This window comes from Fusarium vanettenii (genome assembly GCF_000151355.1).
Source record: "Fusarium vanettenii 77-13-4 chromosome 7 genomic scaffold NECHAsca_65_chr7_8_0, whole genome shotgun sequence".
Taxonomy (NCBI): Eukaryota; Fungi; Ascomycota; class Sordariomycetes; order Hypocreales; family Nectriaceae; genus Fusarium; species Fusarium vanettenii.
Genome location: NW_003315824.1, coordinates 47613 through 74026, shown reverse-complemented (window position 1 = coordinate 74026; position 26414 = coordinate 47613). Strand labels below are relative to the sequence as shown.

Here is a 26414-nt window from a genome sequence, read left to right as displayed (position 1 = left end):
TGGGAGACTATTGATTTGGCCCTGGCATATTTGCGGATCAGAATAAGGCGCGGCAAGCCACAACACAGAAGCCAAGCTGCCAAGTAAGGTCCCCATCCTCATTTATCTAACTCGGTTATCCCAGGGATCTCGATCGCTCGGAACCTGTCCTCCGTTGTTGCAGGCGGCCCTTGTCAGCTGAACTAGGTAGGCGAGACGTCGAGTTCGTTTGGCTCGTTTTTCATCGGGCTGCCCCTGTCTGTTGGAAATTAGCCAAGTAATCAAGTAGCCAATCCCCACCAATCGATTCTGCCGCGTGTGGGTTTTAACCGATCGCCTCTATTTTAGTCTGCGGCTGGACCAGCTTACGCGCCAACACGCACCCCTCGTCAGTGTTGCCAGACTGAGATCCCTCCGTCAACTGTTTCCCGCGACTGTGTGATCAACTACAGTGTAGTCACGTGCCCTTTTTCCTTCATCATTGATTGTCATTCATCCAACTGAGAACATCTTAACTCTTGCGTTATCCACGCTTTATAAACACCCTGAACCCCCAAAGAATAATGAAATCTTTAAATGGCCCATTTACTATAGAACTAACTACCTATCATTAAAGCATGTTTCACGCTGCTAGGAATTCAAAACCCGTCTCATATACGCAACATCTAAACTCATATCAATTTTGGTAACCCTGACACGTTATGTCCAGTTTTCCATGTGACGAGGTTCGACGTTCTGCTTGCCTCTGCTCCATTTCCGAAACATCTCTTCACTCCACGATCTTCGGGCTCAGTTAACCCATCGAAGGCCGGGCTGCAACTATAATAAAGAACGGATTTTCAGTATATCATAACATCATGACCCGATATTAACACAGTGTTCTCTTCACTCCACTCATGAATCGTCGGCCATGTATGAGTATGCAAAACTTGCAAGATCCCTCTGGCCTTGACCCTGCCACCTGCCCATCTCCGATTGTCGGACCCTTTCTTGCAGAAACTGCGTAAATGTACCATGGGTAACGCTGTCGGCATCGTGCTGGTCCATCGCAACCCACTCGAGCTTCTCAAACGCCTCCCAGCTCCCATACTTGGAAGCAATGAGTTTACGAGTGTGCTCCTTTAAAGCATCCGGTGTCTCTGGACTCTCCAGACACTCCTTGTATGCCTCGATAGCTCTCTTAGTGTCGTGTGGTGTTATGAACAATGCTTCAAGGACATCCCAGGTTCCGAGCTCAATTGGCCTTCCGTAGGTTGGCCACTCTCTCCCACCCCGGAGGTCGAGATCCATGTTTCCGGTTGGAGTCTCATGCAACTCAATCGGAAGAATATCACCATAAAACTCTGCCCAATCAACGTCGTCGACTCCGTGGAGAGGGGGTTCGAGGTAGTAGCCGTTCCACGTGCCACCAAACCCGTTGCTGATCTTGAAAAACTCCTTGTAGTCATCTGGAAGAACGACGTCGAGCTTGCGCTCGAGAGCCGATATCTGTTCATCTGTTGCAGGGGGTAGAATAAAGAGAGATCCTGGCACCTCCTCCCCCATCGCTTCGTACTGGCTTGTGCCGTTGGCTCTTGTGTTGCGGTCCAACTCGTCAAGAAGTTCCTTGATTGACTTGTCTTCCCTCGGATGGGGACGACGCCCATTCTTCATGCGCTCGGTAAAAGTGTCGACAACTTCTTGGCCAAATGCCTCGACTTTGGCCATGTCGACCGGGATTTTCCGAGCCAAGGCACTGGTAGAGAGAAGAAGCCAGTTCGTGCGGTGCTGAGTGAGACAATCGATGGCCTTGTTGCTGTGCATTCTCACGCCGATATACCCAAGGGCTTTTTGGACCTTTGGATCGGCCTCGATCTCCTCAATAGAAGATGTCTGCTTAGATGCCAACCTAATGGTCATGGCCAGAGCGGTAGCAAGCGCGTTGCTCCGCTCCATGGCCGCGCCTCCTGAGGAAGCATCACTGCCTCTAGCAGTCTCTAGGAGCACACCCAACTCCGCCGGGTCATCCTCCTCGGCGTCGCTCTCATTCCCAAAGTCCGAGGTGATACTTTTGGCCAGATCGTTCAACGCTTCTTCCGTCCTCTCTTCTTGAGGGATCTGGTCGGGCCATTCACCTATTTCCGCAAAGGCAAACTTGAGGGAACTGACTTGCCGGAGCTGCCAGTTAGAGGAGTATTGCGAGAGGAGGAGTGATGTCAATGATTTTGCTGTTTTGATCTGGCCTAGGACGGCGAATTCCTTGGCCAATTCCAGCATTGAATGATATAAAGCCGGAACATCTCGGCTCGTTAGGACAGTGTCGGCGTCGAACTTCTTAAACGGGGCCATGGTCGCTGGTAGTGGATGATTTACGGTTGAGAAGGTGATGAAGAAGAAGATCAATGTGTTTTTTCTTTTTATAATTGAATCCCGGCCCTTGATGCGATAACTAAGCCAGACGACCAGAGAAGAAGATCGTGAACTTTTCGCCCGCGAGGTCCAGGTTTTCTTCACGATACTGATGCTTAGGTGAGACGCAAGGATCAGAATCCTCTATGACGCCATGCGTAGGATTGCAATGCGGCGGAGTCACCAGGCTTCCGGCGCTGCCTATCAACATGCCAAAATCACGTTGAAACTGTCGGTGTGGTAAGAGAATTGAATTAAGAAGCAGTCGTCAAGCTCTTTAAGCTGAACGCGTATTTCATCTTCAAGCTGCACCTCATACTCTTTGTGAGAATACAGGCTCTGGCCTCCCCTTAGACACATAAATGTTAGGAACAGCATGATAGGTGCCTTGCCCATACGCCCATTACAGGCTTTAAGCTCTGGGGTGTCGGATGGTTTTGGCAACGTTACCAAGCCAAACAATAGCGATATCGGAAGGGATGAAGAGATTTAGAATATGGCTTCCATTTCCCCATCCCTGAAAGGTGATAATCCCCTCTTTTATCCTGCATTGGCAGTACTATAGTGGAACAACCTGGTGTTTTCCCGTGCTGTGATATGTACGTACCTATAGATCCAGTACAGTAAGTCATTTTCAGTCTGTTTGCTTAATTACAAAAAGATATGTCATACTTTTCACCACCACTAGAGTAGCTCTGAAGTACTTGTGGCATCATTCTGCCCTCACTTATCCCCTCGCCACTGCTGCGTCAAAGCGCTCCCCTCGGAGAGACTGCATCCCAGTCCATCCCCCTTCTCAACTCTTCAGCTCCTTCACTGCTCCCGCCTTGCTTCGATTCTTCTTGTTATTCTTTCTCCCTTTCTTCTTCGTTGACTGACGAAGGGCCACCACCGCGTCTTGCTTGCCAACCGTGCTTCCCCCTCCGTGGTGATCTTGAGCATTTTCCCCTCTTTTCTTTGCTTTCTTTTTACGTTTCTTGACTGGCTTTGGTTCACCTTGCTGTTTCTTCGAAACTGGAAATTTGGCTGTCGGCACAATGCTTGGTTCACTCGACGTCAGTTATTTATCGATCAGCTTTCCTTACCGGCTTTTTACCTTTCAGACTTGGGTGATTTGCTGGACTTTTCTCCTTGGACGGCTCGCCAATGAATGACAATCTTGCGTGTCCGAAAGGTTCCGGTCCATAGGTAAACCTCGTCCTGGGGCCACATCTCATATTTGAAGTCCTCGGCTTTTCCTCCCACAATTGGATGAACGACTATGATCTTCTTGACAGGCTTGTTGCCCATCTTGCCTTTGATTATTGGTTCCTCGATTGTCTGGTAGTAGGTCTTTCCAGAGGGATGGAAACGCTGTGGTGGAGGCTGCGATAGGACTATTACCGAGTCACCTTGAGAAATGTACCAGGCAAATATGACAGAGGCTCCGTGGATGTACCTCACCCATCCGGAAGGTGGCTTTGGATGATATGGGCAATCTGGATGAGAAGGGATGAGAAGGGGTCCCAATGCGGTTGCCAACGTTTGTAGATTTCGGTTGTCTGCCCATTTTTGAGCTTCTGCACGATGCATACCGCTCCACAGGACCTGACAGTTCCTGATGCAGGATTTTTGAAACTGCTGGTAGATATCCTTGGCTTCCTGACTGGTTAACCAGAGGCGAACCAACGCCTCAATTGCAGGCGATGGTTCAAAGCCCAAACTGCCTGTCTGCGAGTGTTGTGAGTTCGCTTTTGGATGTCGTGACCTGGCCATATGTGAGGCGCATGTTGTTTACATGGGTTCGGCCGTTTAGAACTTGTCCTGCTACTTTACGGAATTTATGTCGGCAGTTATGTCACAAGTCCGTCATTGTAGTTGGGGGCTGGCGCATGCTTGGTTTCTGTCCCGAGCAGCGAAATCTCCTGACCGTGGCGATGTTGTTCACTCATTAAACATTATTGGTCACATATCCATACTGTAGATGCGCCCTGGTTCGAGTCGGAGCTAGAAGCCTTGGTGTCTGGCTGGCCGTACTGCGTGACAGGGAACTACCCGAGAGCCAAAGCATGTTATTAGTGATCTGTTCTTTATTATAGTTGCAGCCCGGCCCTTGATGGGTTAACTGAGCCCGAAGATCGCATGTTATTAGGAGATCCTTCAGACGGGTCAAGCTGGTAACAAGATTGCAGTATCTATCATTCTTAGCGGGTATATCCACGCAGAGTAATAAAGCTAACTACTTGACTTTTCAATTGTTAGACCCATTACTCCATAGATCCAGACAGTGATGAACGAGAGCTACAGAGGTGTGAAAACTTAACCTCGTAGTATCATATCCATTTTCCCGGGAGACGGGTTTAATTGACAGGGAAATATTCAGACCAGACTGAAGCCAGCGAAATTACGGCCATCACGAGGTGATTTGCCCGATCTGCTTATGAAGACCTTACTGGTTTCATCATGCAAGCGGACAGAAATTTCCCGACGCCTGTTCAACAGCCAACCGACCAGACTGACAAGGAAGGCTATGGACTTGGAGCAGCGCAGCAGATACCCATTCCATGCAGACCAATGACAGACGCACTTGCTCTCAAAACTGCAGCCTCAGGATCTATAATGTTGTGTTTTGTACTCCGTAAACTCCGCGAAATGCTTAATCCCTGTAAATATCTGAAATTGGCTCCACTGTATCCCACTCTCAGCCACTCTGGTGCTTGTCTTTTCTCACTTGGCAGGCTCTCAGCTGTCCCAGCGGACAGTGGCGTCGATAGTGCATCTTAGCAGAGTCGATAGTGTCTGTTAGCGTCAACGGTGGCCTGAGACGAGGTGACCCCTAAATTTATGCTTGGATGACTTCCGTGAGCCACTTCATCTCCTCTGTCTCTCTTTCCCCAAGTGTATTTCTTTTCTTCCTCACCACGAGAAACATGGCGCCGCCCAAGTCACTTAGCGCCTTCATACTGGCGTTGGGCTTGTCCTTGGGAGCCAACGCCGGTCCGTGTATACCCCATGCATCTTCAGCATTGTCATCTCAGTCATTCGAGACCACGAGCACAGCTGTAGTCGAAACCACCTTTTCCTCGACTTCTGACACAACTGATCTTTCCTGGACAACTTCAACTGAGAAGTCCCTCGCTTCAACTGCTACGGAATCAGATGTCTCAGATACGACAACTCTTGAGTCTTGGTTTTCTTCTTCGAGCGAGGATGGAGAACATCTCACCAGCACCGTGACAACTGAAACTGGTTTTGTTTCAACCTCTGATGAAGCAAGTAACTCTTGGAGCACTACATCGGATCTTACGTTTACTTCCTCTACGATCGTCAGCGAGACCGAAACCTCGACTACGAAAGATACCAGCAGTTCTACCAGTACTCTCTCTGAGTCCTCCTCGACATCTGATCCCGAATCTCTGACGGCATCGACCTCCCAAGCAGTCGAATCTTCAACGACGACTACCAGCGAAGCCCCAGCCACGACTACTCATGCAGGACCTCGCCTTGGGTTCTTCAATGGCGGTTTTGAAGATCAAACTGTTGATGGGTTACCCTGGATTATTGGAAGAAGTGTTGAGATCAAGACTGACCCTGCAAATGCCCATGGAGGAGAGCGCTATGCGTAAGTTGTTCTGTTCTGCTCAATCCTTCATCCCATTGACCAAAGCTCTAGCCTGACACGGTTCCCCATTACTGGCACAGGCCGTCCCGTATACCCTCTGAGGCAGACCGTGACTGGCATTGACGGAACCAAGAAATATCTCCTCACTTTTTACTGGACATTTACAGACGCTGGATCAATCGCGGGTATAACTTGCGACTTTTACACATATGTCCAGACCTTACTGGAGGGTAGAACCTACCGGAATCCTACGCAGCAGGTGAACCACTACATCAAAAGGCAGCTAATTGCCAGTTTCCCTGCTAGTACTACTACTGCGGATATACTGTTCTATTGGAAGTGCTCTTCAACTTCACCGACGTGGGCTGGTGCCGAGGTGCGCATTGACGACGTGAGCTTTGTCGAATACGAACCTCCATGCACTCTACGCGACGCACCATCTGATGGGTTGATATGTGGGAGTGTTGGGCGATTCAACAACCCTGCGGCCGAGTCATATCTGATTGACTTTTCGTCAGATTGGTTTAACTTCGACTTTTGTGCACAAGCCTGCGCAGGCACACAAGGATGCAAGACTTTCGTCCACGCTGGTATTACTATAGGTACCTGTAAGCTATACTCGGCAACACCTCAGGAACTGGACTTCCAAGAGTCAGCCGGCGGTTACCGTGTGAACCAGCCCGAGTGCTATCAGTGTCAGCCATTGGATAGTGATTAAGGAGCTCGCCCTCAATGTGGTCGGCTGATTGGGGAGTAGTGGTTTCGCGCTGCAGCTTGTATGTTTGAGGGAATATAGTCCTGAGAGAACAGACTGGCCAGCTTCTTGCTCTGTGTTCATGTTGTTCACACTGCCGTGGTATAACTAAACTGGGAATCTGATCACTTAATCCTCCTGACCGGCTGCTAGAGTTGACATAAGGCTAACTTGACCTTCTTCATACTGCTTCCCTTCCGAGCTGGACTTAGATATACAGTTGTAGGTGTTCTCAACATGATATAAGTGTTTTTTCACACCACCGTGCTTCTCTGTTGGCTTTGTTGAGACTTGAATCCTATGTGCGATTGCGACATGACGGGGTGCGAGAGGAGCCTGTCAAGTACAGTACTTGGGGCATGTTGGTCATCGGCAGGACACCATTCTTAATTCCATATCTTTAGCTACCTTGTCTGCTGGCATGCGTCAATTACTGTATTCTTAACTACCTATTGTGGCTGATGGCCTCTTGTGGAGCCTGGTGAAATTCACACAGTCTTGCTCAGCGTGCATCAATGTAGCTATCTATTGCATTCATCATCGCTAGCTAAGTTCTCATTGACCCGGGTGTACGAATAGTAATGATTATGGGAAATGACATGACTGCTAGACCTGCGAAATAGGGCTGATACAATCACAGATCATAAAATCCCGAGGCCCGAGATGGCGCAGCCTCCTTTTCCACCACAGCCTGATTTCCTAAGCGAAGTCAAATGATCTCGGTTGCAGAAGTCCGTTTCACTATGTGTCATGTTATTTAGAGGCTGATGCTGGTAAAGAGTACTGTGTCTAGAAAGGGAAAATTGTGGCGAGCTGAAGCTGAACTGGCGTTGGCCAAGTAAAGGTAATCAAGTAAACCGTACGTGCATGTGAGAGAGATGACCATGCAGTAAGCGGTGATGGGAGGATTGGAGGAGGTTCTGCTAGTATCTGAGCCTATTTCAACTGCCCTCCTTCGGTTATGTGCGACGAAACGTAACCGGACAGGCGGCTTTCCCTTCCGAGGGCCGTCTTACCAGGTTGTTGGTCTGAGCCTAGATGCCAAGATAAACTCTATTTCCTAAGTCTGGCATGGCTTTGGCTACATCGATCTGCCTTGCCTAGACTCACGTGGAGAAAGTAGGTTATAACGTTGGGCAAAGTAGTGACATGGCTTGCATCAATAGCCCCTACACGGGCGTAAGCCATGCTTGTTGGTCAGTAAGATCCAGCCCACAGCTCGCCCAAGACTTCGTATGACAGCTCAGTTTCCACTTGGATCCCAACTCTTACAGTTTCCTTCATTGTATCTCCGGCTGAGCGGAAGTGCTTGTCCTGTCTTCCCTGTTGCCCAACAAGGGGCGACGTACGTTCACTCACCCACATGTTGGCAATGCCATTCTACTGTGTCCATTAGAGACTTCTCCATGAAGCAGCTATCGTTTGACTCCTTGCACAATGAGGCTTCATGTTACATGGAAGTTATTCATTTTTTATTCACGTTATTGATTGCTGGCACGTATCGTATCGTTCAAACTACGTGTGATGGACATCTCAACGCTGGCGAGTTGTCCACACCGATTCCAAAGCAGGCTCGACTGTAGCAACTACCATGGCCGCAGGCGGTAAATCATACACTGTAACCGGGCGAGTAGTCTCGGCACTTTTAAAACTGGAGAGTTTGTCAACGTGGCGCCGGCAAACCAGCTAGGCAGATGGCTTGCTCTACTTCGCCCCGTCAGTGAGCAACAATGTTCAAGCCTCGTTGTTTGGTCGGCGATGGCGTTCATCAGTGGAGAATGACACCACTCTCAACGGATCTGGTCTCTAGGTTTGAGCTGAGGCGCCACTTGACAGTTTGGAACCGTTTGGGAATAAGACTTTGGAGTAGTGCAGCATGAGGCTTCTTTGGGACTCCAGGGCTGACAAAAGGAGCGCCACCGGTAGCAATGTCTCGGCAATCACATGAAACCCAAACACCAAGGCTTTCTTTCTCACGAATATCGTGGTTTTGTTGACTTGCTCTATCAGCAAGAGCCGACAATAAGCTTAAAGGCCGGATTACAAGAAGATGCCGAGATCGAGTATATATTCACCCATCCTGGCCCTTGTCAAATCTCCTCATCTTCTTCAATCCAACAACTTTGGCATCAACATCATCTCTTAACACTCAATTCCAACAATGAAGACCTTCTTTGCCCTCCTTCCTCTTCTCAGCTGCTTCTGGGCTTCCCCTGCTGCGGCGGATAGCCTCTCGGTCTTTGATGATGACTCAATTCCTGTGGTTGACCGCCCCGACCTGGACTCCTTCACCATCTCGAAACGTGACGAGGACACGGGTCTTGAGAAACGAGCCCTCAACCTGGAGTATGTTCTCTTGGACGTGACCTTTGATGGTTACAACCAGGGCAACTGGCAGTCTTGGCGAGTCAGAGGCGAGCTCCTTCTCATTCGACCGATCCCATCGCCGGGGTCCCGCAATGGCGCGAACCCGGTTGATGTGGTCATCGGAATCGGCAGCCCAATTGTCAGCCCAGTTGCCGGAAGCATTCGATACACCACCAACAGGTATCTCAACGGCTTCATCGGTGGCAGCAGGGACATAACTCGCACTGACTTTGCGCGAGTGTCTACCACGGCCAACTCAGTGACGGTTTCGGTCGACACCTCCATCGCCGCCGCAAACCATCTTTCAGTCTTTAACGCTAGAAGCGGAGCCGGTGCTAATGTTTATAACCCGGCTATCGGAGGCTTCAATCTTGCTTTCTGGAAGAATGGGAAGGTGACGGGTAAAATCGGTTTGGTTGGGCGACAACCCATTTCTGGAGGACAAGCTCCTTACAAGGCCACCATCAGCGGCCTGGTGAAGCAGAAGGGAAAGATTTGGCTTTGATATAGTACCGGGCTTTGAGATTGCATGGATGTTAGTGTGTTGGCCAGGGCCCAGATTGAAAGGGTTGGGAGATAGGGGGTGTATTGTGGATTTGTCCGAAATAGCTGCTGCCATGGCCGTAATACAAACGCGGTCAGTTCATAAACTAGTACAGCAACTATTCTCAGAACTAAAACAGAGCATTGTTTCCACATGAAAATATGCCGCACACAGAGCTTTCATCACTCCGAAAGATGTCCAACAGCTCAGTGACAGCAGCCCCGGTGGGTGGGGCCGATTCTTAACATCAGTCGAGCCTTGGGGACAAACTCAGCTCAGTGGAAAGAAGTTTCACGTCAAATCATGGTTACGAGTGTGTCACGAAGTTTCGGTATGTGGAGCCATGTCTTTCTATTACTATGACACATGCCCACGCTTACTATAGCTTGCATCTTGATCCCATCCGAGATACGACTACATCGTTACGAGAGCCTCTTTGTAAATGGTTTTGAGACTGCGATATCAAACCGGAGGACAGGAGAGCCGCTCCCATATCAAGTATTTGGGGGTCAAACTGGTCAAATTGCTATAAAACACTCGTTAAATATCATGTGATCTATTCAGTTGGTTTCTTACTTGTCCCAGGACTAACCAGTTGGTCGCTTCTGTTCCTCGAACCTCCTTGTGGGAACACACGGATACTCAAGGATATGTCTGGGCTGTATCCCGCACAGTCTTCGGCTCCATCTTTTTGTGCAACGTGTAGTCTGCCCCAGATAAAAGTCTGGTTCTCATTATATGCCTTGAAGCATTGCTCCGAAGTCGGCATATTTGGGCTGTTGTCATCGTGAACCGTTCCGGTTAGAGGACTAGCCTTCAGATCGTTCGCCTCTCTTTATCTCGAAAAGCCCACACTCACATATCATTTCTCATTCAAAGTAGTCACGGAATTATTATGGAAGAAGACCCAAGATGAAGTATTGCAATGTGGAACGTCGGTATGTGGACCCGATGCGCATGCGCAAGCCGTACGTTTGGGGAGAGATGGTGGTTACTGTGGACCATGAGGTTGAACTTGATTACATCTGCATATTTGTTTCAAAGACGACTCTCCAGTGACTCTGCGACCAGAGAAAGTGTCTCGCCCATAATATGAACCAACTCATATACCTGAATACCCTGGCATGTTTCAGCCCAAAGCTTCACCGCAGCGATGGCCAGTCGTCGTATCCGGTTTGGGTAGCAGTCCTTTGGCCCTAGGCCATCATGTAGATGCGTCTCTTCAATAAGCCGTTCAATCATGGAGAGTAAACGCCTCTCCTCATGCCTCAGACCGCCGAGTCCGCTTGAAGAGACCAGATTGAAGATGTTTTCGAGCCAATGCGTAAGTAGTAGTGCGCACGCAAAGTTACTAATGGCATGCTGGACGCTCCAATGTCCCGTTCGGCCTCGGGCCACAAACGCTATGCCAACCCTTACGGGAATCCTCAATGCGTAGATGGCATGGAGAACAGCTTTGTCCAGATGTGCGGAGCCAAGCAAAATGGGATTTCGATGTGGTTCAAAGGCTTGAGCAACCACCCGAGGATCCCGCGAGTTGAGAGCGCATTGACTGAACAAGTCAGCCCCAAGATGCACGTGGGCCAGCCTAAGGATGGCAGTTGAGTTGAAGGCTAATGGTCCGTGAACGGATGAGGGATCCAATGCAGATTCAATAGCAGAATCCCAGCATGTTGACCACGCAGCAAGAGCACTGTCGTAGAGCTGGATCGTACAAGGCGAAAGGCTCGACGAAGAGCTCAATAGAACTGAGGCAGCTTGTCTTTCAAAGTAAATCTGTACCAACAAGGCCTGGACGAGCATGTAGTTCCCGAATTCGGCTGCCGAGACTTCCTTGGGGAGTGACTTTCCAGACAGCAGCTGCTTGAAACATTTTTGAAAGTCCATATCGTGGACATTGCTCTTCTGATGTAGGCGTTGCCAGGCAGCCGCATTAGGTGCTTTAAACTCTGCTTCAGAACATGGAAGGGTGAGATTGACCTCGGAGGTGGCGATTTGAGGTGGTACGTTGAAGCAGATGGTCTGGATGTTGAGCACGAAGTAAGCAGATAATAGCGTGCGTCGCTTTGCTTCTTCAAATGACCAGTCCTTCCAAGAGTTGTCCGCATCTTGCACAGGTGAGTGACTCAAACCCTCGCGAGTAACCGCAGCAAGTTGGCTACTCATGGCCAACGCATCCTCAGCAAATGGTCCATCAAGCCAAGACATGGTCATCTGGAGGATCACCAGAGATTGTACCAACTCGAGATCGAAGACGGGGGTAGGTACGGGTTGTGGCGTCACCTTTGGTCGTGTGGATGGGTCGTGCTCTCCAGAGGAACTATTGGGTAGCTCGGCATACCGTGGGAAACTCCGAACAAGACGTGATGTAGACTCTCGGCGACGTTGTTCGAGCTTCTCAGCGGTGATTGACTTGGCCAAAAGGATCATTGCATACCCGTGTGTATGCTCGAAACCATAGAACGATCCAGTAGCGGCGAGGGAAAGCAACAAGACAGGCGACATAGTCTCCACACAAGATGTCGGGATATGTATGAAAGGGAGATGGGGGTGAAACCCACGAATGTAGCTGGCAATATATCGCGATAAGGTCTGTCGGCATGGAATGGGAAAGGGCTCTGGTAATACATGCTCATACTTTGCAACCTCGGCAGTTAGTTTACTGAAAGCAGTCATGGACACTGCCCAAGGATTGGTCCCTATAACGTCGTCAATAGCGTCCAATGATCCACCAACTTCGCCTCTATCCCGCATCGTGTGATCCACTGGAGTTGCACGAGTGAACGCGCGTGGCTCAGGCGTAGAGTCCTGGGCTTCCTCTCTTGCTATGGCGATCTGTACCGGTGCCGATGGTTCGCGATAATCAGGGCCCAGAACACTGGGAACTGGCGCCACCGGACCCCTGTCCATGCCGTTGTACCCATCGGATACATTGTCGATCATTGGTGTCCGGTAGTCGAATGGAGAGAAAACACCCATCAGGTAATCATTTATCATGCCTGTTTCATGGGAGAAGAAGTCGGAGTCAAAGCCCACCAGTTGGGTGAGGTCGGCGGCTGGCTCGACGGTCACGTCCATCTGGTCATCGCCAGACGTTGAGGGGCCACCGTTACTTGACAGGGCATCAGGGTTGTTATTCAAGGGTTCGTAAATGGGATCGTGTATCGAGAACTTTCCCATAAACTGTTCTTGAGGTGTCTGGGGTGCAACGTTGGACACGGTGTCTCCGGGCATAGGAGGGTTGTGCTCAAATGTGAATGAATTCGTTCTCCCGTGATTGGTATTTGCAGCTGGAGGAGAAATTGAGGTAGGCTCGACTGAAAAGGTTCGAAGCGCGGACTGAGGTGGTCGGCTGACTGTAGAGCCCCTTCTGTTGTCACACTGGTTGGCAGCAGGGTCTGAACATTGAGACAGCCGGTAGTGACGACTCAAAAGGTCCCTAAGTACACACAGAAATATCAATATCACTATCATTGACCCGCATAATTGCGTAGGGGTATGGGGAATCACGGACTGTCTGGAGAATGTGCGACCACAAGAACATGCAAATGGCCTCTCCCGAGTGTCTATATACTCAGCATTAAGATACAAAGTTGGAGGATTAAGAATACTTGCGGGTTCGTATGTGACGGTCCAAGTGTTCTTGTCGCTTGAACTCCTTATTGCAGTATTTGCACGGGGCTACACGGAGTCGCGGTCGACCTTTCATGGCGCAAAGGAGGCCGTCGCTTCGAGATGGCGACGTGATTAACGCGTGGGGGCGGTGCTATAAGCCCTACCCTTGAGAAAAAGGGCGGCAATACGCATGAGAGCTGTCGTATGCAGGCTGAGAGAGTGAGCGGCACAGAGTAACGAATTGGTCAGGAGGTGGAGAGACGACGACAAACATGATCCGTTCCGGTGGACCGGGTTTGCGGGGAGAGTTGAGATAAGACCCGGCCCGGTTATCGATGAGCAGGGGGAAGGGATAAGGACTGGCGAATGGATTAATGAGATAAAGTGGGCTTGCTGATCTTTACCCAAAGCGGTTGATACACCCCAGCGCCACGAGACAATTGCCTGTCATGCCACAATAAGGACTACCTCTCCTCGCAGAGAAAAGTCGATTAGAAGTAAGTATCTGCTAACATCCCGCACCCTAGTCGCCATTTATCCCGGTTGGCTCCACAACCTCCTCGACTGCCCCTTACCTGATGACCTTCTTCTCAGAGATGTGATTCAACTTGGCTTCGCGAGGCTCTCCTAAGGTAATAGATCCTCAAAGTGTTAAATATTAAATCGTATCTGGCACTCTCGGATCTGTACGGCTCCAACGAATTCCCCCCTTTTCGACATGCAGCTACAGGGTAGGCCACATAGACGACGCGTTTCTCATGAAAACACAACGGGTTATGATAGCGGCCGATGTGGAAGGTCATGCAATGAAAACAATTCTCGTGATACTCTGAGTAAGAATAGGATATTTGAAACCCATTGAAGTGGTGCAAAACGCCTTATCTTGGCTGTCATCCTGGATCACAACAACGACCTCTTCTCCACTACGCAACACCAAGCAATGGGCCATTTCAAGAGGGAGAAGCAAGAAAACATTTAAAGAGTCTTTTGAATAAATCTATCTTAATCCTGTCTCCGGGCTGTCACCACCGCCGTCCCCGGACTCACAACAGTTCCAGGTCGCTGTTTGATCTTGACAACTACTGCACCAGCTTGATCCTCACCAGCCACCAGGTTGATCTCCATCTTCATTGCTTCAAGCACTGCTACTGTCTGTCCCTTCTTCAGCACATCGCCAGGTTCCACTAGAACCTTCCAAACGTTGGCGTCTACTGGGGATTCAATCTTGACCATTTTGGGATCATCTTCATCTTCATCGCCTGTGTTGTTGTTGGCCGACGCCTTTTCCGCAGTCCATTCCTCAAAGAGTTTCTGCTCAAGCTCCCCCATTTCCTTGGCCGCTGCAGACTGGCGGCTTCGCCAGGCTTGATAATCCGGATCGTGGTTTGCTGCGTCAAACTTGGCGATGTACTCGTCCATGTCGAGTGTTGTCTCGGTCACGTCAAAGACGTATCGACCAAACTCAAAGTCGCGCTCTATTTGATCGTACTCCTCCTCAGATACCTCGTAGAACTTCACCAAGTCGAGGTGATTGAACAGCCAAGGTCGCGTTGCCGAAAATCCTGGGCGATTTCCAGCCGTGTCCCATGCGCCCAATGTACGACCCATGAGTTGATACCCTCCAGGGGCTGCAACTGGGTATATGGCCAGCAACGAGCCACCTAGACCAACAGAGCCGCTTGGCGTGTAGGCTCGGCTGGGGTTGTACTTCTGACCTGTAAACATGTATCGGGGATCAAGAGGGAACAAAATCGGTGTTCCAACATAGAAGCCAACGGCCACTGTGAGCCATGGGGTGTTGAGCAGCGAATCAAAGACGCTGCTACGACTTTCGAGAGCGTTGCTCTTGCGAATGTAGTCAACATTGTCTGGCAAATAAGCGGCAGTAGGCCTGATGTTGGCCATGTATCGCTGGGCAGATTCCTCCAGTGACGAATGATCGAGACATATGGGAAGCCGGACTTGTCGAGTAGTGAGCTTGATACCGGTTGTTTCTCCAATGCTGCCATCAAGGTCGATGAGTTGCTGGAGGAGCTTTGTCCGATCTGTTTGTGACGGATCAAAGCGAACCGTGAGGGTGGCAAAGTTGGTATCACTGCGGACACTCGGCAGGTTTGCGGCCACCAGTTGCTTGGCGAGGAGCTGGACACACGCTGTGTTTCGTAGGTCTGCAATTTGCTCGCCGTATTCCACGATGATGCTTGTGTCACCTCCTTGACGATATGTCACCCGAGGATGAGATCCTGAAGGTGACACTTGATGTAGGATCGAAGACGTGGGTTCGTCACCAAACTCAATTTCCAGAGAAGGCATCCGACTGGCGTCTCCGCCGCCTTGTGCAAGTTCAAGCAGGGCCTGGAGATAGGCATCCTTCCTCTGCGTTATCTCTCGTGACTTGTCATAAGTCGTCTGCCGAAATCGGATCGTGTCGCCCGGCTTCAGCTGCCCGACCTTCCACATCTCGCCTGAGCAGAGGGTTGTGGGACAGGCAAAACCTCCCAAGTCCGGACGGTCGTGAGCAAAGATGATGGGGGATTCACCAGTGAAGTTGACTCCCCCGTTTGGATACCCGTAATCAAAGACGTTTGACGGATGAGATCCACCACCACCTCCTGACGTCCTAGCCCACTTCAAACGTGGACCTTCTAAGCGGATGCCACTGCGACCGCTGTTGTGGCTGACGATCCAATCGGTCTCATACAAGGTCTTTCGGCCTTCAGGGGTAAGGATATCGTCAGAACCGTAAGGACCATCGAGACAATAGACGCTCCGGCTATTGAAGGTTGGTATGGCTTCGGGTGGCAGAGAGAAAGGTGTTGCTTCAGCCGCCCAAGCCCCTGATTCTTTAGGGAGAGCAAGGATGTCATTGACCTGGAGCTTTCTCCCCTGGAGGCCACCAAATGCAAGCTCAGGGGCAGTGGCCTTTGAGCCGAGAAATTCGGGAATCTCTGGAAATCCGCCCTTGACAGCCAGATATGTCCTCAGGCCAGGCCCAGAGACTTTACCAAGCTTGAGTCTTTGGCCCTGCTTGACAATGATTCTGGACCACATTGCTTCAGGTTTGCCATCAAGAGTGAGCGGAAGCTCAGCACCACAGACAGAAACGATGGCTGCCTCGTGAAACAAGAGCTCTGGGCCAGACAAGGTAACCTCGAGAAGCTCAACTCCAGGGTCATTTCCAACCAGAATGTTGGCCGCTCGGGCACTCAGATCATCCATGGGGCCTCCAGGGGGAACTCCGTGTCCAACCGTAATGCGGCCTGGGTAATCTTGAATTGTCGTAAACACACCGGGATCAATGACTTGTAGGGAGCAAGTCTTGAACTTGAAGGTAGCAAGTGAGTTGGTCAATGTGCTACCGCTGATAAACATGTCCGACTCGACGACTCGTGAGAGGTATTCCAAGTTGCACTGCGCCCCTTGGAGGGCTGTGTCAGCGAGCGCCTTGAGCATCAACTTCTGGGAACCCGCTCGTCCATCCGGACTATGGACCATGACTTTGCCGATCAGAGGGTCGTAAAGAGGCGTGATCCGTTGGCCACTTCGGACCCACGTATCAACTCGCACGCCCTCACCCTGGGGCCACTCAACGTGTTGAAAGACGCCAGGACTGGGAGCAAAGTCGTGGAGCGGTACCTCTGCGTAAACTCGGGCTTCGATTGCAGAACCCAGTGGCTGTGGTCTTCCAAGTCCCTTCAGAACGTCAGACGGGATTCCGAGCTTGCCACCGTGTTCGTAGTCGGCTTGTTGCAGCATCAGGTGAACCAGGTCAACTCCATAGCACAGTTCCGTAATTCCGTGTTCAACCTGGAGGCGTGTATTCATCTCGAGAAAGAAGAACTTGGCTGTTTCGTCATCGACAAGAAACTCGACGGTCCCCACACTCTTGTAGTTGAGTTGGGATGCATAATCGATAGCTGCTTGAAGCATCTTCTCTCGTAGTCCGGGATGTCGCTCGACAAAAGGGCTGGGACACTCCTCAATAACCTTCTGATGGCGCCGCTGTAAGGAACACTCTCGTTCTCCGAAAGCGACTACAACTTCACCATTGCCCGCCACCTGAACTTCGACATGTCGTGAGCGGGGGTAGTACTTTTCCAGGAACACACCACTGTTCTTGAAAAGAGTGCTGGCGCGGCTCTCAACCATTGCAAAGGCCTTCTCAACTTCGTCCTCGGTATGGCAAATCTGCAATCCCATACCGCCTCCTCCACCAGTAGCCTTGAGCATGATTGGAAAACCCAGACGTCGTGCAGCGTCTGTTGCCTCTTCAGAAGATGCTAGAAGTGTGGTACCCGGGATGACTGGAACATTTGCCGCTTCGGCAATGGCTCTCGCCTCGTGCTTGAGGCCCATAGCTTTGATGGACTTTGAAGAGGGACCAGCGAATGTGATGCCTGCAGCTGCCACCATGTCGGCAAACTCGACATTTTCGCTCAAGAAGCCATATCCAGGGATAATTGCATCAGCACCTGTGCGTTTGCAAATGTCCAAGATGGCTTCACTATTAGGCCTTTTTAGTAATCATGCTTTACAAGCTGGGTAATGCCATGAACTTACCCGTTTGTATATGCAGTGCTGTCATCTCCTGGCAACAGTACTGCCTCGTCCGCCAATGTGGCATGTAAAGACGTTGCGTCTGCGTTTGTAATGATGGCCACGCTCTGGACTCCTAGCTCACGGCAAGCCTTGATGCATCTCACAGCAATCTCGCCTCGGTTGGCCACCAAGACCTTGCGGATGTTGCGCAGCATGCTTGAATCGGTGGATCCCATGATGTCTGATAATGAACCATAAAGATTAAGGATGCTACCTAATGTTAGTGTGGCAAGCGAGAGATATATGATTAGACACACGACAGAGGAGAGTCGCGTCTGTATGTCATGTCTTGAAGCATGCCGCTTATCGTTACCCCAGTGAGTGCTATCAAAAATGGGGTACGTGTCTGCGCCCGCAGCTAACCCTTGCTGTACTTTCTACCCCAATTATTGATCGGCGCGGGGTAGACGAAAGGGGAAATTGTCCCGGATCCTGAGAGTCTCTGCTGTTTCTGGCAATTCCATGGGGTAGAAAGTGTTGTAAGTGCCGTGGCTCTGGCCGTGTGTCGGCTGATGCATTCTAACGTTAGCTTGGTCATGGCATGGGCCAGAAATGTCAAGTTTATGCGAGTCGACTGAAAGTGAAGCCATTCGGGACTCGATCACGCCGTCATGTGAGTATCCGACCGTAAGTCATGCTTCAGTGTCGACTGATAACTTATCGATTGGCTTGTGTTCGCTGTGACGTCATTGTCTCTTTTGGAGATCTCACAAAGCTGACAAAGTGCTAATAAACGGCCGTATTATCTGTTGTGATAGATGACCTCTTTTAAAACAGCATTGAGAACAAGAAGGACAATGGACTCCTGTGTCTTAATTCTCCTCGTCACTGGTGTAGTTGGACTAATAAGGCGAAGCCAGAGGTATTATTATGATAGTGACTGTAGATGCTCGACTAAATACACGAAAGTTCTCCCCCACCACTAACACCACACATCGCTACGGAATAGAACAACATTCATGTGCTTAATGAGCTGTGGCACCATATCGCTCAACGAGATTCCAGTATGACTGCGCAGTAGAGCGACGTAGAGTCTTTCCAACATAGATCATCACAATTGCGCTGCACCACAAGGCCAAGCCCAAGATGGCAATCAGCACAAAAGCATACCGAAGGCCAAGATTCTCAATCATGGGAACAACAGCGTAACCGAAAGCAAAGCCTAGAAGCGTCAGTGACCTGTTGCAGAAACACAAACTGGAGACTTACCCATCATGTTGCGGATGAGAATAGCTGAGACAAGGCCTTCTCCGGCAACCTCCTTGTAACTGTCGAGAATATATGTAAAGGCTAGGTTGGAGCCCATTGGGAGAGTGACGGAGATGAGACCGAGACCAAACACAATTCCGAACCAATGAATCTGATATGATGCACCAACTCCGTAGAGAAGACAGCCAGCAGGATGCGCCACAAGTGCAATGAGACAGGTCCAGAGACGCTGCTCAGGTTCCATGACGCCTCCATTTCGTCGCGCAAGGCGGAGGGCAAGAGCATCTGACATCCAACCCGAGATGAAGCAGCCGATAGTGACACCAACGACACAAGCGAGATAGCAAAGGCCGATGTTGTTGGCGCTAAAGTTGTACGGAGGGTTACCGAGAATGAGGGCCAGCGAGCCGCCAACGACGTTGTACCAAGACAGGATTCCACCGACTAGGAGGCCACCGAAGAACATGCCAGGAAGTATGAAGAGTAGCTGGATGGGCAAGAAGAATAACCTGAAAGTGTTGGGTTGTCGTGAATCGCGGAAGCCCCAGAACTTGAGCTTGTCGAGGTAGGTCTTGGTGCTTTCTGATGACTCGAATGCGGATGTCTGGATAGACCTGGAGGCGGAATCCTCGTCTCGGTTGACTGCCTGAATCTTTGCCTCCTCGTCTGCACCGGCCTTCGCATCAGCAACCACTTCGGTGACATTGCCCGTGTGATCTGGGTCAAGACCAGAGATACCGCGGAAGTCTCCAACGTTGTTGTGGCGGTAGAACATTGTCTCCTCAAAGAAAAAGAAGGTGACAACTGCGACGCCAGCTCCGATAAAGGTCAAGACATATTGGATCCATCGCCAACCAACTTCCTGCGCAACGTATCCAGATGCCACGGGCGCCAGAAACGCGCCGCACCACAAGGTCCAACTGTAGGCACCCATGTAGAAACCTCGGTCGTGTGTAAAGAAGATATCTCCGATGATAACCTCAATGAGTGTCTCCTGTGGAGAAGACACAATGCCGAGAAGAATTCGGTTGGCGAAGAACTCCCCTCTGTTCTGAACGTATGCGGTCCAAAGGGTTACACCAGTGGTGCAGATGATAGACACCATGAGGGTCAAGCGACGTCCGTAGTTCAATGCAAGACACTGTGTGATCATTGTACCCCAGCCGAGGAACAGAAAGAGAAGACCATTTCCTGTGCTGAGGTCTGCAACAGAAATACCAGTATCGCGCTCGATGAGAAGGTACGCCGGCGACAGGCCCGAGATCATGGCAGCAACAAAGAAGCACCACGTCATGGCGCAGATGATGTTCCTTGTCTTTCGGGGGACGGTCCATCGTAAAGGATCATCGGGGTTGTCGGTGGGTTGGGGGACAAGGACAATGTCTCGGGCTTGTTGACCATGCTTGACGTGTAAGATGCCCTGGGCATCGACGAGTTGAACCGTGCCAGGGATGGGTACTTGAGACGCCATCGTGGTTGCTTAGCGATGGCGATGACTATGAAGGCGGTATGTTTCAAGCTTGACTTGAGCAATTGAGCCAAAGAGCGTCAATCCTTTAAATGGTTCGGCCTTGAAGATGATTGGCATGCATCCAAGGGCAGAGGAATGATCAACAAGAATGTTTGATGATGGAGTGCTAGGATGTTTGTGAGGTAGGCCGGGATATCCTTTTGTACTCGGCCTCGACCATTCTAGCAACGATCCCTTGTTCGAGAGCTCATGATACTAGGGTATTACTACCCCGATTCTTTGCTCCCAGATGCCCGGGTCCTTATCTCTTGGGATTAGCGGCGAGACCTGATACAGTAAGGCGATATTCCCCCGCCCTGATAAATTGGCTTGGTTGGTGTGGGCCACTACGGTAGCCATGGTAGCAATCTTGTCCAATGTAGATAAGAACCGCTACAGGGGCTCAGTTGACATGAATTGTGGCCTGTTTACAGATACTAGCGTGAATGACTTACCGAGAGGCTATCAAGGAATTGCAAGTAAGTCATGAGGCCTCAGCTAATCGGTACCACAATCACGCATACGGCTAATGAAGAGGAAACATCGCATGTCGCGTTATTGATGTCAATTGATGTACTGAGATAATGACGAAGACTACCAAGGCCTAGCATGTGTGCCATTCGGTCATAGGTGAGGCGCCGCAGAAGCAAACTTGTCCATGTTGGCTTCATCAATCGCTTTTCGCACTGCCCGGGCATTTTCCAAGACTGTAGGCGCATCTGAATGAAGGCAGATGCTGAACGGCTTCTTTCCAAAGCCAAAACTGAACTGGGTTCCGTTGATGTCTTTTCCCGTATCCGTCCTCGTCGCCGAAAAGGCACGTTCAAAACACAGCTCTGGCGTCGCAGTTCGAGACTTTGCAAACGGCAAGAGTTTTCCCTCGGGTGAGTAGTCGATGTCGACGTATACCTCGCCCTGGAAGGGAATGCCCAGCTCGTTGCACATGGCTTCTTGTTCGGCGTTTTGAGAGGCGTAGACTGGCACTTTGAAGGTAGCGCAAGCGTCTAGAACTGCTCTCATAATGGCCGTGTCCCTTTGCATGTAGAAGAAGAGCTCGCCGTGAGGCTTGATATGAGACAGTTCCACGCCTTCGGCATCAAGCATGGCTTTTAGGGAGCCGACTTGGTAGAGTATCATGGCGTACATGTCTCCAGTATCAACTTCAATCTTTCTTCGACCAAAGCCAAACAAGTCTTGTAGTCCAGGATGAGCGCCTGCTCGTACACCGTGTTTTTTACACAGACGGATCGTCTTGAGCATGATCGAAGGGTCACCAGCATGAAACCCACATGCGATGTTGGCAGCATCGATCAATGGCATCAGCTCTTCATCTGGTCCCTAGAGAATGTCTGTCAGTACGAAAATCTCAGTCGACTTGAAACTTTGCAAAACTCACCATCTTCCACCGACCAAAGCCTTCGCCCATGTCGGCGTTGATTTCATACTTGCGAGCCAGACCTGAAGCCATGATACCGGTCGAGATAAGGGAAGTGTACCTGGTGATGAAAGGCGTGATGTTTTTGGTGGCTATCGTGGCGAAGGAAGATGGCTTCATCTGTTAACCTCTCGTGGAAAGTCTTTGAAGAGTACAATGTTCCGTGATACGTGATACATGTTGCCTGGTAAACTCGGACTAGCTCTCTCCAACAAGACGGGATGACGGCGTGGCGAATGTGGGTAAGGGGTAATTGGGGTATTTCCTATTTGGGAGGCACCCTATCAGTCGGAGACGGCATCGAAAGAGGAAATAATGGGGTAGAAAATGAATGAATCGACAAGGGTCCAGAACCTTGACGCCCACCATCCCGGCAGCAAGAGTCGGAGCCGGATACGCACGCAAGCTGCAACCTTGGGTCAAGGAGTTCTCGTGGGCACCAATCATTGTTCGGCGATTGTCGTCCTGGGAGCGTATCACCAGCTGGTACCAGCTCATGATGCATTATCAACAGATTTCATCACGACATAGTTTAAATGCGGCAAAGATCAGATAAGAGAAGTCAGAAACCATGCCCAGGCAGAGAGTTACATTGATGGTGAGTCATGAGTACATCTACAGGCGAGTGAGCTTGGTTGATCCTGTCCACCACCCAGTGCCCAGTGCACGACACGAATCTATCACATATCGAGTAGGGATAACAGCATTCATTCTTCAATACCTGACATTGACTTTTATCAGCATTTCCGATACTGTATCATTGGCATAAACATGTTAGTTCCCTCAAATCTACCATCCCAGTAAGAACTGGGTCGACCAGCCCAGCCTGGCACTATTGACATAGTCTAGACCGCTCCAGTCAACACTCTAGGAACTGATGTCAAACGTCTGCGGTAGCATCATCGTGAAGAATTATTCACATCTGCTCTTTTATTCATCCCAACCCAACAAGCTACTCAAAGTCTACCAGCCCACGACCAGGCCACGAAGATGTGCAACTTCAATGAAATGCTAAGTAGTCATCTTGTTCGAAGTCTGGTTTTCATGTGTCTGCGTGACATTATCCGACGCCTTTCGATCCGTAGTAATGGTGGTGGTTGACTCAACATACTTCTTGTTCACTGATAGCTTGTCAGAGACTGAACTCGCCCTCGGAGCATCACTTTCCCTAGAAGAAAGCATGGAAATATTCAGTCACTTACTTGGAGCGCGGTGATACTGGTCAACCCAAGTGACCTCTGTCCCAGTGGAGAGCGCAACCTTTTGAACAAAGTTTGGGTCACGCAAGAACTCGCGGGCGACGTGGACGACGTCTGCTTTGTCATTGCCCAGGATCTATTGTGGAATTATCAGCTGGTAAGTCATCGAAAAGCTTGTATGTCAGCTTACATCGTGAACTGTTTCTCCGTCTCGGATCCAACCCACGGCGCCGGCAAATACGTTGGGTAGCTTCAGGTCCTTCACGGCTTTCGCAAAGGGGACTTGGTACTGCTGTCCCAGCTGCACCTTCTGGTGTCTGTCAGTTCCTCCGCTGGAAACGTCAAACAAGTCGACGCCCTCGCTGGCCAAAATTGGCACATATCGCAGAGTATCCTCCAGCTCCCAGCCCTCCCCAGCAGGGAGCCAGTCTACAGCTGAGATCTTCCAGAAAAGTGGCATATCTTCTGGGATGTTGCGTCGAACAGCTCTGACGACCTCGATACCAAATCGAGTTCTGCCTTCGAAGCTTCTACCCCATCTATCAGTCCTCTTGTTGGTCTGTAGTCTGAGTATTAACATTCGCCCTTTTCATTCGCCATCATGGTTTCTCTGACAACTTGAGAAAGGTCAAAGTTTGTCACTCACAGCAGGAGAGGCAAAGGAGTGGATGAGGTAGCCATGGGCCCCGTGGATTGCGATGACATCGATACCTGCCCTGACAGCGCGGGCAGCAGCTTTACCATAAGCCTCAATTGTCTCAAGGATCTCTTCCTCCGTCATCTCGCTCGGCGTAGCGTAGTTCTCATTCCAAGGCTCAGCAGTCGGGCCCTGCACATCATTGGCAAATCCGCCATAGGCATCGGGGACAAGACGAAGTCCAAGCCATGGGGGGCATATGCTACACTTCCGCCCCGCATGTTGCAGTTGGATAGCAACCTTTTGTGACTGAGAGTGGATCAAGTCGACCACCCGCTTGAGAGGTGGGATATGGTCATCAGACCAGAGGCCTGCGTCCTGTGGGGTGTTCCGCCCCTGCGAGCGTCAGCTAGGTTCTCTATCACCAAGGAATCCACAGGAAAAGGTGACAAGATTTACCCTCTGTGTGACAGCAGTTGCTTCCATTGTGATCAGGGCGCTGCCCCTCATGGCCCATTGCCCATAATGCATAACATGAAAGTCGCTGAACATGCCGTCCTGACAACTATACATGCACATAGGGGCTACCCAAATGCGATTCTGAAAGGTTTTGCTGCGGATTGTAATGGGACGAAAGGCCGGAGTGATTGTGTCCTCCGTCACGTCGTCATCAGGTGCCAAAATCGCCGTGCCCACGGGCACGCGCTGTTTGGGAGTAAAGAAGGGAAGCCCGGCAACAGCGATGCTCCTGAAGTCGGTGTATTGGTCAACTGGAATGGAACCCATCTTGATTCAAGATATTGTCGTAGTGGTGATGTTGGTTAAAGTGGTTCGGATGAACACTAAGTTGTCAGTGCCCAGCAGAGTAGGACGGGGCGGAACACGCCTCCTTTTAGCTACCAACCAGGGGCTTGTCAATTTGACAATATCCAGGCAGCTTTTCCACCCCAATTTTGGTTGACTTTCTACCCCACATTACCAATCACAGCTGATTAATAGGCGGCATGGGCACAGTTCACAAACAGCCAACATGGACTCAGGTAGTGTGATAAGTGGGCACTTACACACTGCATGCCAAAACTAGACATGTTTGGCAACAGGACTTACCCTGTATTCACCTTGGGGGCGAAGGAATGAGAAGAGAATTCGAATTTTGTTGATGACCTTCTGGTTCAGTTAAGTCATCAAGGGCAAGGCTTCAACTATATCAAAGAACTAATCGGATCTTTGCCTACGCTTCAAGGTGAAGAAGAAGAAGAGGTCTGATCACGATCTTGGATAATTATGCTAAGAGCCTAGTGAATAGTCTACTTCAGTCCCATCCCGAGCAGCCCAAATGGTCTCCAAATCCCGTTGGAAGCGAGTCACCATAGCCGTTTTTGTACACTCCCATCGTCTTTGAAGCTCCGATCGCACCAGTTGCTTATGCTCAGGAGATGACATGAACAATCCAAGGGAGTAGATGGGCCAGTCGCCTAGATAACATTTTGTCCAGACTTGGTCATCTTGGTGACTCTCGAGAACCTGAACCGCCATTTGAATCTGCCAGGTATCTTCTGGAACAACAACCGGGAGTCCCTCACTCATCCGACCCTGTAATATCTGTTCCAACAAAAGAGAAGCCAGTGTCACGTAGAGATAGCTCCCATCCTTAAAACATGTTTCCTGAGGCGATAGTCTTGCGGCCTCTTTAAAACGCGGTCGTAGGTCCTCGTCGTAGAGCAATCGTTCTTCCCAGCTTGACACCTCATTCTTCAGTTGCTCCAGGGTGGTCGGGTCAAGCGAGAAACCAACTCGATAGAATTGTCTAAGTAACAGAACAAGTCGGAAGAGTGACACGGGTACACCAAGCACCGGGCTGTTGAGGGCTCTCTGGTTCCCTGGAAAGAGGGTCGACCGTTCCAATAGTTTCTCGGCTCCCTCCCAGAAGTCAGGATTGAAATCATAACTAAGTTCACTCCTGTCAGACCAAAGCCCCGTCGAAACAAGGAAGGTCTGGTAGACAACGCTCTCGATGGCGAGCCGATCAAAAAGCCGTGGTGTGCTGTCGGGTCGGTTCAGGAGGCGGAGTGTGACGATGCGAGTTGCTGCACTGACATGCCGTGGTATATCGTTGGTGGTGCCCCATCCTAGGCACTTTGCTCGTTAGCATTGAAGCCTCTTGAAGAGCTGCAGAACTTACCCCGTGTAGATACAAGAGCATCACAGACATCAATAGTCCATTGTGGTTCTCGTGACTCGAAATCGTTGCAAGAAGAGTAGAGAGTTCCTTGAGCGCCTTGGAATAGTACATGAGGGCAAGGTCCTGCCTGTACCAGGATTCATCATTCATGTAATGCGCAGCAGAGCAAGCCAGGACGGAGTAGTAGAGACTCTTGTGCGTCACCATGAGGTGTTGAATGTCTATTAGCCAGCCATCATGAAATCCACGATGGCAGCTAGGAAGCAGCAGAAGAGAAAAGTATCTGTCGGCAAAATGTCGAGAGAGCTGGAGCTCTAGGTCATGGGAGATGACACCATGGACAGCGCCAGCCTCCAAGACAAGATCCAGGGGGTGCATCCCTTCGGAGCCGCCTT

The 26414-nt window shown here is 50.3% G+C and overlaps 9 protein-coding genes across 9 annotated transcripts; 2 read left to right on the top strand and 7 right to left on the bottom strand.

Moving 5' to 3' along the window:
* Positions 1–873: 873 nt before the first annotated feature.
* Positions 874–2307, bottom strand: NECHADRAFT_82393 (uncharacterized protein; the record flags this gene model as incomplete). The annotated part of the gene is made up of 1 exon (XM_003040425.1): positions 874–2307. One exon carries the CDS (start codon positions 2305–2307, stop codon positions 874–876), a length of 1434 nt encoding a protein of 477 aa, XP_003040471.1.
* Positions 2308–3459: 1152 nt separating this feature from the next.
* On the bottom strand, positions 3460–4122 carry NECHADRAFT_44749 (uncharacterized protein; the record flags this gene model as incomplete). Its single annotated transcript, XM_003040424.1, has 1 exon — positions 3460–4122. One exon carries the CDS (start codon positions 4120–4122, stop codon positions 3460–3462), a length of 663 nt encoding a protein of 220 aa, XP_003040470.1.
* A 1154-nt stretch (positions 4123–5276) lies between these two features.
* Positions 5277–6686, top strand: NECHADRAFT_44751 (uncharacterized protein; the record flags this gene model as incomplete). Its single annotated transcript, XM_003040448.1, has 2 exons — positions 5277–5968; positions 6020–6686. 2 exons carry the CDS (start codon positions 5277–5279, stop codon positions 6684–6686), a joined length of 1359 nt encoding a protein of 452 aa, XP_003040494.1.
* A 2197-nt stretch (positions 6687–8883) lies between these two features.
* NECHADRAFT_82390 (uncharacterized protein) lies at positions 8884–9594 on the top strand (the record flags this gene model as incomplete). The annotated part of the gene is made up of 1 exon (XM_003040447.1): positions 8884–9594. The coding sequence occupies one exon, from the start codon at positions 8884–8886 to the stop codon at positions 9592–9594; it is 711 nt and encodes a 236-aa protein (XP_003040493.1).
* A 1077-nt stretch (positions 9595–10671) lies between these two features.
* NECHADRAFT_44752 (uncharacterized protein) lies at positions 10672–12387 on the bottom strand (the record flags this gene model as incomplete). Its single annotated transcript, XM_003040423.1, has 1 exon — positions 10672–12387. One exon carries the CDS (start codon positions 12385–12387, stop codon positions 10672–10674), a length of 1716 nt encoding a protein of 571 aa, XP_003040469.1.
* A 1863-nt stretch (positions 12388–14250) lies between these two features.
* On the bottom strand, positions 14251–18002 carry NECHADRAFT_44732 (uncharacterized protein; the record flags this gene model as incomplete). The annotated part of the gene is made up of 2 exons (XM_003040422.1): positions 14251–17752; positions 17809–18002. 2 exons carry the CDS (start codon positions 18000–18002, stop codon positions 14251–14253), a joined length of 3696 nt encoding a protein of 1231 aa, XP_003040468.1.
* Positions 18003–18699: 697 nt separating this feature from the next.
* On the bottom strand, positions 18700–20527 carry NECHADRAFT_70613 (uncharacterized protein; the record flags this gene model as incomplete). The annotated part of the gene is made up of 3 exons (XM_003040421.1): positions 18700–19009; positions 19057–19722; positions 19786–20527. The coding sequence occupies 3 exons, from the start codon at positions 20525–20527 to the stop codon at positions 18813–18815; spliced, it is 1605 nt and encodes a 534-aa protein (XP_003040467.1). The 3' UTR covers positions 18700–18812.
* Positions 20528–21190: 663 nt separating this feature from the next.
* On the bottom strand, positions 21191–22034 carry NECHADRAFT_44718 (uncharacterized protein; the record flags this gene model as incomplete). Its single annotated transcript, XM_003040420.1, has 2 exons — positions 21191–21904; positions 21963–22034. The coding sequence occupies 2 exons, from the start codon at positions 22032–22034 to the stop codon at positions 21191–21193; spliced, it is 786 nt and encodes a 261-aa protein (XP_003040466.1).
* Positions 22035–23195: 1161 nt separating this feature from the next.
* On the bottom strand, positions 23196–24623 carry NECHADRAFT_44717 (uncharacterized protein; the record flags this gene model as incomplete). Its single annotated transcript, XM_003040419.1, has 4 exons — positions 23196–23336; positions 23391–23759; positions 23847–24233; positions 24297–24623. 4 exons carry the CDS (start codon positions 24621–24623, stop codon positions 23196–23198), a joined length of 1224 nt encoding a protein of 407 aa, XP_003040465.1.
* Between the last annotated feature and the right edge of the window lie 1791 nt (positions 24624–26414).